Source organism: Notamacropus eugenii, chromosome 5, assembly GCF_028372415.1.
Source record: "Notamacropus eugenii isolate mMacEug1 chromosome 5, mMacEug1.pri_v2, whole genome shotgun sequence".
NCBI lineage: Eukaryota > Metazoa > Chordata > Mammalia > Diprotodontia > Macropodidae > Notamacropus > Notamacropus eugenii.
The window spans coordinates 35,985,914-35,999,459 of NC_092876.1; the positions used below are offsets into that span (position 1 = coordinate 35,985,914).

General features: G+C 43.1%; 1 protein-coding gene across 2 annotated transcripts in view; it reads right to left on the bottom strand.

The window, feature by feature from the left end:
• The window catches only part of CFAP74 (cilia and flagella associated protein 74), a 118,660-nt gene extending 112,700 nt beyond the window's left edge, over positions 1-5,960 (bottom strand). Inside the window, exons 1-2 of one of the 2 annotated variants that reach the window (XM_072608566.1) lie at positions 5,697-5,736; positions 5,498-5,577 (exon numbers count right to left, since the gene is read on the bottom strand). Coding sequence is in view for 1 of the 2 variants with exons in the window: in XM_072608567.1 (XP_072464668.1) it covers positions 5,697-5,751 (55 nt within the window). In the remaining variant the exon portion in view is untranslated. Of the gene's footprint in view, positions 1-5,497; positions 5,578-5,696 lie in introns of both variants that reach the window. The other variant, XM_072608567.1, reaches the window with a different exon arrangement.
• Between the last annotated feature and the right edge of the window lie 7,586 nt (positions 5,961-13,546).

The following is a 13,546-nucleotide window of genomic DNA, read 5'->3' on the forward strand; positions in this document are numbered from 1 at the left end:
GCCACAGGTGCCTGAGATTCGGTCCTCTCAAGGCCTGCTCAGATTCCGTCTGTGCCAGTGTGGCCCACGCTGCGCTGAGCTGTGCTCCCAGCGTGGTGTGATAGACTGGAAATTTGCTTCTCTCTATCATTCTGTGGGTTTTGCAGCTCCAGAATTTGTTTAGTCATTTTTTACTGGTATTTGGTTGGGTTTTGGGGGGGGAGCACTAGCAAATCCATGCTATTACTCTGCCATCTTAGCTCCAACCCATATCATTTACTTTAGGTGGGGTGATTTGACTGATTGAGTCAATCCTACATTCTATTCCATTATCAATCTCCATGCTTCTGCATGGGTTGTTTCCCATGCTTGGAATGTCCCCTTACTTCACCTCTGCCTCTTAGAACCTCTATATTTCTTCAAAGTGTCTTACATGAAACCTTTCCTCATCCTTCCACATCTGCTAGTTCCCTGTCCGATTAAATAAATCACTTCATATTTATTTTGTACATGTTTGCATGTATATGTGTTGTTTCTTCCTCCAGAATGTATGTTCCTTGAGTGGCGGTTTCATGTTTATTTATGTATCCCCAGACCTATCAATCAGTAAACATTTATTAAGAGCCTACTATGTGCCACATATTGCACTACCACTGAAGGAGGAGATGGCAAACCACTGCAGTATCTTTGCCAAGAAAACCCCATGGGCAGAAATCCATGGAGTCACAAAGAGTAAGACATGACTGAGATGACTGAACAACAAATACACCATGCATGGTGCTACATGCTTTGTAAATATCTCATTTGATCCTCAGAACAACCCTGAGAGGTCTCAGGTACTATTATAATGCCCATTTTTCTACTGAGGAAACTGAGGCAAACAGTTATTAAGTGACTTGCTCAGGGCTTACATAGCTAGGAAGTGTCTGAGGCTGGACTCCAGGTCCAGTGTACTCTGCTGTGCGTCTAGGTGACATGGGGTAGAAAGAGTGTTTAGGGGAAAGATCCTGAGTTCTGTTTGCACATGAAGAGTTACAGTTGTCTACCAAATACCCAGGTAATAAGATTTATGTAGGCAGGAATCCTGTAATGTATATATTTTCATGTTTTATATTTACATATATATGTATGTGTGTATGTATGTATATGCATATATGTACATGTATGTATGTGTGTGTGGTTTCTTCCAGAAGAATATCAAGTCCTTGAAGGCAGGAACTGTTTTGCATTTGTCTCTATGTTCTAGCATGTAGCACAGTGCTTGGTAAACAGTAGGCACTTAATTTTTGTGGGTGAATAGGCTTCTCCAAGGCCTCAGTTAGGCAGGTGACATGACTGTAGGTAATTGTATGGCTTGTCATGGTAGCTGAACAGTTGTGCAAAGCTCTTATTACTTGAGTGTGACAAGAGGATTGACCGAGATCACAGAATCACAGGACCACAGATTTAAAGCCAGAAGGGACCCTACAAGCTTCCTCATTTTACAAATGAGGAAACTGAGACTTGAAGAGGATGGACTGTTTGCCAACGTGGATACCTTCAGTCAGTCAATCAATAAACATTTCTTAAGCACCTCCCTCTGGGCTAGGCACTATGCTAAAGCTCCACCTCAAGGATCTCCCAGTTTAATGGGGGCAGATAACAAGCAAAGAAATATGTACCAACAAGCTATGTACAGGATAAATATGATATAATGAAAAGAAGGAGGGTACTAGAATTAAGAAAGGTTAGGAGAGACTTCCTACAGAAGGTGGGATTTTAGTTTTGAGTTAAAGGAAGCCAGAGAGATCAGTAGTCAGAGCAGAGGAGAACGCATTCCAGGCATGGTGGCACAGCCAGAGAGTATGCCAGGAGCCCAGAGATGGAGGGTCTTGTTCATGCAACAGTCAGAAGATACAGCTATTTTTGTATTTCCAATACTTAGCACAGTATCTAGCACATAGGTGATTAATACAAATTTATTGCTTTGACTGATGATCCATTAAGTGTTAGGAGTGGGATTTGTACTAGGTTTTCCTGACCCCAAGTCTAGCACTCTAACCATTATACAATCCTGCCTCATTATCCCTACTAGCTCAACCCACCCCTCCTCCAAAGTTCCCTGTGGTTTCTGTTGAGAACCCCGCTACCCTTAGAGTCACCCAGGCTCACAATTGTTTTTCCTTCTGAACACGTTCCTGATCCTCAGAAAACCACCTCCATCACTCCACCAAAGCTGTTGCCAAGTCTTGGTGATTCTAACTTCTCAGCACATTTGTATCCATCTTCTCTCCTCCCCACTCACATTATCCCCATTCAAATTCAGAGTTGCATCACTTTTTGCAGCAGCTTTCTACATAGCCTCCTGGCTTCCACGCTCTCCTCTCTCTAATGCATCCTCCTCCATGTATCTATTCTGAGGTCCCATCCAGGCCTATGAACCTGTGGCTTCCTTAGCCCAACAGATGTGCCAACTACTTGTATGACATTTTTAGGATGGCAATTCCACGAATTTCTGAGTGACATGTTTTGTCACAGAAATCTAGAATCTGCAGAGATTTAGGCATCTTGGGGGCATTCTGTCTGCATGTTTTGATTTATAAGGGACTGCATAAAATTTCTCTCTTAAAGAAGCCATTACACAAAGTGAAAAAACATGTTTTTAAAGAACCCTTCTTCTGTCTTTATTTTGTTCAGTCATTTCAGTCATATCAGACACTTTGTGTCTGCATTTGGTTTTCTTGGCAAAGATCGTAGAGTGTTTTGCCATTTCCTTCTCCAGCCCATTTTAGAGATAAGGAAACTGAGGCAAACGGGGTTAACAGGCAAACAGACTTGCCTAGGGTCACATAGCTAGGAAGTGTCTGAGACTGGATTGGAACTCAGATCTCCCTAACTCTGGCCAGGTGCTCTAAACATTGTGCCACCTAGTTGTCCTCCCTTCTTACTTACTAGGCAACTCTTGGTAGCACTATCAATCCCTGCATTGTTAATCTTTCCTTCCTTCCTTCCTTCCTTCCTTCCTTCCTTCCTTCCTTCCTTCCTTCCTTCCTTCCTTCTGTCCTTCTCTCCTTTCCTTCCTTCCTCTTTCCTTCCCTTCCCTTCCTTTCCTCCTTCCTTCCTTTATCCCATCCTTCCTTCTTTCCTTCCTTCCTCTGTTCCTCTCCCTTCCTTTCTCTTTCCCTCCCTCCTTTCCTTCCTTGATTCCTTCCTTCCTCCTCTCCTTCCTCCCTCCCTCCCTCCATTCTTTCCTTATTTCCTTTTCTAACCTTAGTTTTCCAATTTTCTTTTTTCTGCTTTTCCCCTCCTTATACCTTAATTCTCTTGATCTCCTTCTTTCCCCCATCCCAGTCCTGCTTTAAGTCTCTGATGCTGCCCCTCAGGCTTAAGAGAGGCTACAGTTCTCTGGTCCATACCAAGCTCAGGAATTCACTGAATGTAGTTATGTAAGTCACTGTGTTAGTACAGTGGGGTACAAAGATAGAGAGGCCCCAAGTACAACCTCAACCTAACCGCCAAGAAATTGACACTCTCCAGTCTGTTGCTTAATGCTGATTTAACAACCTTGAGCAAGTCACTTAGCCTCAGTTCCTGAAGTTCTAAGATGTAAGGGTTGGTCAGATGATTAAAGTCATTTACAGCTAGAAAAACTATTATACCGATGGTAGAAGGAAAAATAAGCCCATAACTAAGATGCAAGGAAGAGCTGGCTACATGAAAGAGACAAGTCCAGAAAAGCGTTGGGAAAAATGTCAGGGGCAGCTTCATATTATCTAAACTGGGCTTTGAAGGATGGGAGGGAGCGGGGGGATGTGAGAATGCAGAGATACAGTTCATTTCTAGCACACAAAAAGGCATGAGCAAGAACAAAGAAAAGAGAAGGGAAAAGAGAAACCGAGAAGGTGGGCAGAGAAAGGAATTCAATTTCACCATAAGGGATAACATGGGAAGAAAATAGCAATGATAGCTAACATTTGTCAAGCCCCTACCATGTTCCAGGATTTGTGCTAAGAGCCTTACAAAAATTATCTCATCTGATCCTCACAACAGCCTTGAGAGGTAAGTCCTATTATTATCTCCGTTTTGTGATGGAGGAAACTGAGGCAAACAAGAGGTTAAATGACTTGCCTAGGATTGTGCAGCTGTGTCTGAGTGTCTAACTCAGGATTTGAACTCAAGTCTTCCAGATTCCCAGGCTCAGTGTTCTATCCATTGGGCCACTTAGTGATCACGGCTAGGAGGGTAGATTTTGGAGGATTTTGAATGACAGTATTAAGAGTTGATACTCTATTTGGAGGATCACCAAAGTTTTCTTGGATCAGAACAGTATGGTAAGAAAATTACCAAGGGCAGTGATATGGAATTGGAGAAATGTGGAAGTAGGCGGAATAGTTGGGGTGATGGCATGACAGGGCAAGGAACAAGTCTTAATGACTCAAACTAGACCTGTGGTAGCAGGAATAGAGAGGAGGGATCCCACAGAATTAAAAAGACTTGATGATTATTTAGAAGGGGAAAGTGGGGTGAGGAGAGAAGGAGAGTCCTTTGTGACCACATTTGGAGTTTTCTTGGTAAAGATACTGGAGTGGTTTACCATTTCCTTATCCAGCTCATTTTACGGATGAGGAAACTGAGGCAACCATGGTGAAGTGACTTGCCCAGGGACACACAGCTAGGAATCTAAGGCCAGACTGGAACTCAGGAAGATGAGTCTTCCTGATTTCAAACCCAGTGCTCTATCCAATATGGTATCACCTAGCTGCCAGAAGGCTATCTGGGTCCATTCCAACTCTCAATTTCTCAAATTTTAGGGACAGCAAGGTGACACAGTGGATAAAGTGATGAACCTGAGTCAGGAAGACCTGAGTTAAAATCCAGTCTCAGATGTTTACTAGCTGTGTGACCTTGGGCATGTCACTTAACCCTGTTGGCCCCAGTTTCCTCATCTATAAAATAAGATGGAGAAGGAAATGACAAATCACTCCAGTATCTCAGCCAAGAAAACCCTAAATGAGATCATGAAGAATTGGACAGGACTAAACAACAACAAAAACCCAAGGTAAGATCGTAACCTACATTTGTTGATTGACTGAGTGTCCCTCTGGGCTGAAGGAACTCAGGATGAGAAACCTAGTGTAATGGGGAAAGCCCTGTATCAAAAGTTACAGAATCACTGAATCTGAGGGCTAGGGGAACTGAATTCAAATATTTCCATTGCCTTTTGCTTCCTGTGTGTCTGTGGCCTCTGTTAGGAGGTTCAACTGATATAGGTGTAAAAAGCTTTAAAAAAAAAAAAAGTACCACCCCTCTGTGCCTCAGTTTCTCCATCTGCAAAATGGGGACACCTACAAGCTTACTTCACAGAGTTGTTGTAAGGCACCACTGGGATCGTGGGGGTAGTAGCACTCTCGTTTAACCTCTAACAAAATGCCTCAATTTCCCTATCCGTAAAACGAGAGGCCCTCAGTCCCTCCCAGGTCTAGGTCCTAGGATTCCGAGAGCGATCCTTCGATCGTGAAGCCGTTCCCGACACACCCACCTGGTACAGACAAGCCAGCCCCTGGGGATCCTTCCTAGAGGAGCTAGGCTGGAGGCCACGCGTGACAGCAGTGTCCGAGACTGCAGCAGCCAAAGAAAGGACAGTTAGTCAGAGTCCCCTCCCGCGTCCACGGCAGTGCCCACGAGAGTGCCCACGGGAGCGTCCCGGAGCCCAGAGGGAGCTGGCGCGAGACACTCACCTGGCCCACGCTCACGAGTTGCCCGCCGGCCCCGGTTTGTTGTAGGCGGAGCCATGGCAACGGACGGCTCCACTAGCGACGGCGGGGGCGGGGGTAGGCGGGGAGAGGGGGAGAGAGGAGAACACTCTCCCTTTCTAGTCCAAGGTCCTGCTGGAGTTGCGGGCGGGAGCGTCGGGCTGTCAGGGATCAAGGCAGGAGTCAGACAGTGAGCTACAGCTCCCACTCCCTCGTTCCTGACCTCATCCTCCTTCCAGGTGAAAGGCAGCGTCCTGGGCACCAAGGACTTCAAAGTTATGTGGCTTTGACGTCATAGTGTCCAGTGTGACAGCAAGGTACCTGGACGTGATGAAGTCACATCCTGATGCGATGTCCCAGTGCGGAGTTCATAGGACCTTTATCAGGGGCCAGCTAATCCGAACCACGGCTCAGGGACAGGTTAAGTGAGAATATTAGCTTCTTGAAGAGAGAGCAATTCATTCTTTGTACTTCTACCTACAGTTATGTTTGGTGCTTAATAAATGTTGGCTACTTGAATAATAGTATAGCTAACCTCAGTTTCCTCATCTGTACAGTGAGGACTAATAGCGTTTACATTGCAGGGTTGTGAGAATCAAAAGGGGATAACACATGTAGAATCTGTGCAAACCTGAAATACATACATCATATACATGTATATCTATCTCTATATCTTTATTTCTCTATGTCTATGTATACTATTATTGCTATTTGCATAGTGTTTTAAAGTTGGTACAGCATTTTACATATATTATCTCACTTGATCCTCCTAACATCCCTGCAAAGAGTGTGTTACTATTTTCCACAATTTACAAATGAGGAAATAGAAGGCTATGTTACATGATTTATACAAACAGAAGGCTACATTACATGACAGGGCTGAGATTCAATCCCTTCCCGGTACTGTGACATTAAACCCCATTATCTTGAGGTTGGCCAAGCATACAATGACTTCCTACTGCCATGGGGGATAATAACTGAGCTTTATATCATAGGATTATAGATTTAGAGCGGGAAGGAACCTCAGAAATCATCTAGTTTTACCTCCCAGTTTTACAGGAAACTGAGACCTCAAAAGACAGTATTTCTAAAATGAGCTCTCTTCTCTGAACCCTGAGAAAGCCTTGTGAGACAAGCTTAACAGGCACAATTATCCTCATTTTATAGATGAGGATATTGAGGTATAGACTTGTCCAGGGTCATTCAATTAGTAAATGTCAGAGGGGGCATTTGAACCCAGAGCTTCTTGACTCTAGTCCTGTGCTTTGTCCATTATATGTCATACTGTTTCTGAAAAGCCCTGCATTCCCTTGCATGAGAGAGCTCATTTCTTCTCTCCGTCATCATCAACATGGTCCTGAACCTGTGTATATCATTTTACAGGGCTCAAAGTATTTTCCATGATCCTTTTCTCATTTGATCTTCTCAATCACCCTATAAGGGATGTCATGTTGGAGGTGGGGAATCTAGGACCCTCTTCTAGTTCCCTTTCATGTGCTATTTTTGAGGGTAGGGACTAACTTTTTTTTTCTTTTTTCTGTATTTTCAGCACTTAGCAAAGTGTCTGTAGCATAGTAATTAATAAATGCTTTATCTATCTATCTATCTATCTATCTATCTATCTATCTATATCTTTCTATCTATCTATCTCTATCTCCTATCTTCTCTCTACCCATCTCTCTCTCTCTCTCTCTCTCTCTCTCTCTCTCACTCTCTCCCTCCCTCCTCCCAAAAACTTTAAGAGATGTTGTGGAAGTTCTGAAACTAAGTTACTGAATGCTTCAATTGACTCACCATATTATTTTACATCCTCTTTTGGGGGTGGTGGTAGTATTGATCTTTGACCAAGGGATTACTCCTCTCCCTGGTGCAATCGATGAAATCACAAAGGGAGCAGATATATATAATGTGCTGTTAGATACTTGACACTCACTGTGTGACCTTGGGCAAGTCGCTTAACCCCAATTGCCTCTTTCTGGGTCATCTCCAGTCATCCTGATGAATATCTGGTTACTGGATTCAGATGGTTCTGGAGAAGAAGTGAGGTTGGTGACCTGCACAGCCCTCCCTCACCCAAAACAAAGTCAAGTGCAAGTCATGTCATTATTTCTCTGATGGCATGGCCTTCCTCAGCAACGAAGGATGAATACACAGTCCTTTATGAAGTGTGAAGATATTTTCCTGATAGAATTGGAAGGGCAGTTTGTTTCAGAGTGGCAGATTAGATGATCTTCGAAAAATCTAAGCTTGTTTATTTATGGTTACAAGAAACTGATATTTGTTAACTGAGGAGAAAAATGAGAGGGAGAGGTGGGCTAATGATAGCTGATAGCAATGCAGAAGAAGAGAAAAAAACAGTAAGAACATAAGTAGAGAGAGAGAAGGAGAAAGAGAGAGGGAGGGAGAGAGAGAGACAGAGGAAGGGAGCAGGAGAGAGAAAGAAGGGAGGGAAGAAAAGTTCTTCCAAGATACCTGGAAGCAGAGAAGAAAATCAACGATGAAATCAAGGGGAAATTTGTCCTGGCAGTTGGTAACGAACTACGGAGAGGAGCAGGCTTAGGGAGCCCACATAAGCACCCAACTCAAGAGAAATACTTGTGCCCGGGGGAGGGTAGTATGAGGACACCATGGAAAGAGAAAGCACAATGGGGTTCTGCAGTTGAAGAGGAAGGAATTAAATGTTCCCGTTTCCCAAGTATGTGCCTTACTATGAGTTTACTCTGCGCGGATACTTCTCACTGATACATGGTGTATTTGTGGGATAGTACAACCAGGTTTACGAGTGGGAGAGAGTGGGAGTGGATATTATGTCTACTGGGTGATTGCTGCTGGGAGTTGCATTGGAGGAGGCCCCCATTAGCCCTAGCTTTAGAAGGGTAGTCCCAGAGAAGTACCTTAAATCCCAAAATAGGAAGCACTGTCTGGGCAACCCAATCTTCCCACACAAATGTAAGTTGGGGAGGTAGCCCAGAAGGGGGTACTAAACATCTATTTACCTAGCCCTCATCACTCTCTAGCTGTAGCCCCACATTATCAATCAATTAGTCAGTCAAATAGGAAGCATTTATTAAGTACCTACTATGTGGCAGGCACTGTGCTAAACACTGCCAGCTGCCTATTGGACCCCTGCAACTGGATATTCTGTGAGCACGCCAAATGACATATTCAAAACAGATCTCACCCCCTTACACTTGCTCCTTTACCAGTCGTCAATTGGTCTTGGTTCAATAAGCATTTCCTGAGCACCTATAATGTGCCAGGAGCTATTCAATGTCCTGGTGATATGAAGATAAAATAGAAAAGTCCCTGTCCTCAAAAGAGCATCTGTTCTCCTGGGGGAAGACAGCTGAGACACAGAGAAGTCTATTCAAAATAATGTCCAGAAGAATTGCAAAGGAACTTGAAAGGAGCCAAGCTGTGAAAGCACCTGGGCTGTGCTTTGGAGGCAGCAAGGAATGTGGTCTAGAGGAAGCAGTGTTCAAAGTCAGTGGGACTGGAATGTAGTGTGTGTGAGGTGAATTCAGCATAGGTTGAAGGCAGATTGTCAAGGGCTTATAATGCCAGCAGTCAGTACAGCATGCCCAAGAGGATGCTGGATTTGGAATGAGTGGAATTGGGTTAAAATGTTGACTTTACCCCTTGTTACCTGGGTGACCTTGGGTGTATCATTTACCCTCTTCGAGCCTCAGTTTCCTCAACTGTAAAATGAAGGGATTGATCTAGATGACCTTTAAGGTCCCTCTGTCTCTAAATCTACTGACCCCTGAGTTAGAACTTTATCCTAGAGGCAACTGGGAACCATTGAAGTTTCTCGAACAGAGGGATGCTTTGGTCAGACTTATGCTACAGGGATATCAATGTCTACTGAAGACCGGACCCTCCTTTTAATTACCCAGGTTTACAGTCTCATTCATCATCAACTCTTCTCTTGTCTTCTCTTCTCTTGTCTTCTCTTTCTCTCTCTCTCTCTCTCTCTCTCTCTCTCTCTCTCTCTCTCTGCCTCTCTCTCTCTTCCTCTGTCCTCTTCTTTCTCTGTCTGTCTCTCTCTCTTACCAGCCACATTCAGTCAATGGCCAAGTCTTATTGATCCAACTTCCATAATGTATCTCATAGCCAGTCCCTGTCTGTCTACTCACAATGCCTTCATGGTTCATACCCTCATCCCTTCTCACCTCCACTATTACAAAAACCTCCCAAAGAGACTATGTTTCCAATCTCTCCCCTCCTCCTCCCAGTTTACCAACTACACCAATGTCCAATTAATCTTCCTTCAGCACAAATCTGACCATATCAGTGACTATATCACTCCCTCCCTCAATAAGTTTCAGTGGCTCCCTGTTGCCTTCAGGATAAAATGTAAACCTCTTTCCTTGACATTCAAAATCCTTCACAGTCTTGACTCCAGTCTATTTTTATTGATTTCTTTCATATTACTTCCTTTCACATACTCTATGTGGCTTAATTACTGATTTAGAATATTGTCTTTACCTCTTCTATACCCATAGGTATCCTCCATATCTAGAATTCTGACCCCCCCCCCCATCCCAACCTCTTATAATCTCAGGCTTCCTTCAAGGTTTATCTCAAGTACCACTTCCAGTGGGAAGCCTTTCCTGATGCCTTCCAATCATGAGTGCTCCCTTTCTCTTCAATCATGTCAATATTGTTCTTCTGTCCACAACTTGACTCTCCTCAGAAGAATGTAAGCTCCTTGGGGGCAGAAATTGTTTCCCTTTTCTTTGTATCCCCAGGGCCTACTATATAGTGTCTAGCACATAGCAGACATAAAATGCTTGTTGGATTGTATTGGATTCCTAATACGATGTACATTATTTAGAACCTTTTGTACAATTCAGTAAAAAAAAAACATACATACATCCATTTGTTTGTTTATTAGACACAATTTCCCACCTGGCTTCTCTTCTTTGTATGTACTTTCCCTCCAAAGTATGTCAACAAGAACCTCATTATCCTGCAAGATCCCATCAGCCTTGGTGCTCACACCTCCTCAGTACCTTCTGCCCCTGGCAGGAGGGAGGGCTCTGATTGAAGGGCAGGGAGAAAAGAACTCCTACACAAGCCTCCATTTAAAGGAAGTGACCAGGCTGGCCATCTCTATATTGCTTCCCTTCCATCCCCCCACCCCCACCCCAATTGAAGGGTGTCTCTTTTTCTGTGTTTATATCCCCAGTGCTTAGCACAGTGCCTGGCACATAGTGGGTGTTTAATAAATGTTCATTCACTACCACCTACTATGTATAAGGCACGTCTAGCCTAGTCTATCTGAATTAGTTCTCCAGAGTAATAAACATGAGTTACATCTCTACCCTCCTTCCTTAGATCTGTCATTTCCTTGCTGTCAGTACCCCCCTGTAGTGAGATGGATCACATTCCTATTTTCCTATTTATCATGAATGACTTTCATCTATGCTTTGCTCCAAATCTTTGATACAAGAGCTTAACAGAGAAGGAAGCTCTTCTTGAGAAATTCTTATAAAATTATTCAGATGTTATAAGAATAGATGCTGACATTTATGAAGCCTTTTAGGTTTCCAAGAAGGGGGAGCAGATATTGAGCTAACTTTACAGTCAGGAAGATCTGGCTTCAAGTTCTGCCTTTGACACAAACTGACTGTGTGGCCCTGGGCAAGTCTCTTGACCTCTTAGTGTTGCAGAGCAAGGGTTGATATGCATTGAGGAGTTTCCTCTCCTGCAATGAAATCATGGGTCCAGATCCCAAAAATAAGGTTTCCAAAGCCTTTTATAGGCATCATCTCATTTGGTTTACAAATCTCCTGCTTGATACTTTCTGCCAACTCTGTCTCTCTAGGGAAAAACCATCTATGGAGAATCAAGCATCTTGGACCAGGAATTCAATTCAACTCATGTGCTAATTGGGTTGAAGATGGGAAGACAAAAATCAGAACATCCCTTGATTGTAAAGAGCTTACATTTGAGGAGAAACTCTCTCTCTCTCTCCCCGGGCTGATCCCCCTGCCTGGAATACTTTCCCTCCTCACCTATGTGTTTTATAATCTCTACCTTCCTTCAGAGTGTAATACAACTACCACACTACATAAGACTTTTTACGATTCCCCCCAGCTACTCCCACCTCCCAACCTGAAATTATCATGTATCACTTTGTATTTACTTATTGTCTCTCCCAATAGAGTGTAAGCTTTTTGAGGGCAGGGATCATTTTTCTCTTTGTGCTTCTCCCCACCCCAGCACATAGTAGGCACTTCAAAAATGCTTGTTTACTTGACTGATAGATTGATTAAGCAGGAGAATGACTTAGTTCAATATGTTGTTTAGGAGTTCCATTTTGACACCTGTGTGTTGGGAAGATTGGAGAGGAGAGGGATTGGAGAGAGGAAGAGCAATGAGGAGCTTATTGCTGTATTACAGTCAAGGAGTGATGAGGACCTGAACTGATCAATCAGTCAGCAAACATTTAATTAAACACTCACTATATGTCAGGCACTGTGCTAAGCTCAGGGGTTACAAAGAAAGACAAAAGACAGTTCGTGCTCTCAAGGAGTTCATAGTGTAATGGAAGAGATGACAAGCAGACAACTATGCACAAATAAGCTAAAGAGAGGAGGAAAGGTGGAAAGGTGTGCAAATTAAGTGAAGGGCATGAGTGAGAAAGTATGGAGAAATAGTGGACCACAACTGAGAACTGATTGGCTGTAGGTAGAGATAAGATAGTCAGGAATAACTCTGACATTACAAACCTGGGTGACTAGAGGTATGGTAATGCCCTTCGTAGAAAAAAGAACCTAAAATGGTACAATAAATGCTGGCTTCTTTCTTCAGAATCCCAGAATGAGCATAATCCAGCTCAGTCCAGACAAATGACTGTCTCTTTAGAGATGTTGAAATCTTAGGCAGCTAGTTTTCTAGGTGGTTTTGATTTTTTTTTTAATCCTGTCAGTTTAAATGAATGCTTCTTTGAAGTGGAATGTTTTTCCTTCCTTGATGGACAGCCCTTTTGTTATGAATGTTAATTCGTGTTTAACATTTTCTGGTATAAAAAAGAATTCAAATTGTCTCTCTGAAAACACATGAAAAGCAGGAGCAAAATTCAGACCATGTTAAACAGGAGTGATTAGGATAGTGGTTTGTTCGACTGTGTAGGGAAAGAGCAAGCCATTTTCTACAAGGCAAACTTGCTGGATTAGTTCTCAGGGATCCTTAGAAACCCCCAACAGAACTAAGTATATTGCAACACCAATGGAAATGAAAACAATAATAAGAGCCAATAAGGTTCAGATTAATTGCAAAAACTAATCTCAAACATCCTTACTCTCTCTTGGAGGAGGGGTACTCCAGGTGATGAGAAATGTGTAGTGGTCCAACATAGTCACTGTATTGGTTGGTTATGTTAAGCTGTTTGGGATTTGTTTGTTTTTTTTACAAGAAAGGTTTCTGTAGTGGGATAGCTTATTGGGAAATCCATTCCAATAGGAATTTATTAAGAACCTACTATGTGCCAAACATTGTACTAGGTAGTGGGGATAAAAAAAAAAAACCCAGCAGCTTACATTCTATGAAGAAACAAAACAGACACAGATGAGTAAAATCAAAATGTAGAAAACATGAATAAAAGTCTTTTGGGGAGGGTGCTCATAATTGAGAGGATGATTCAAGACTATCTTTCAAGAAGTCATATTCCCCTAAAAGGAAACCAGGGATTCTAAGAAGCAAGAGGATAAGGAAAGAGAGCATTCCAGACAGAAGGGACAGCTTGCTCTGGCCAAGACCTGGCTGGGTAAGGGGAGCTGGAGATAAATGTGGTGGGGAATGGCATCCTGAGCACACCGTACATTATT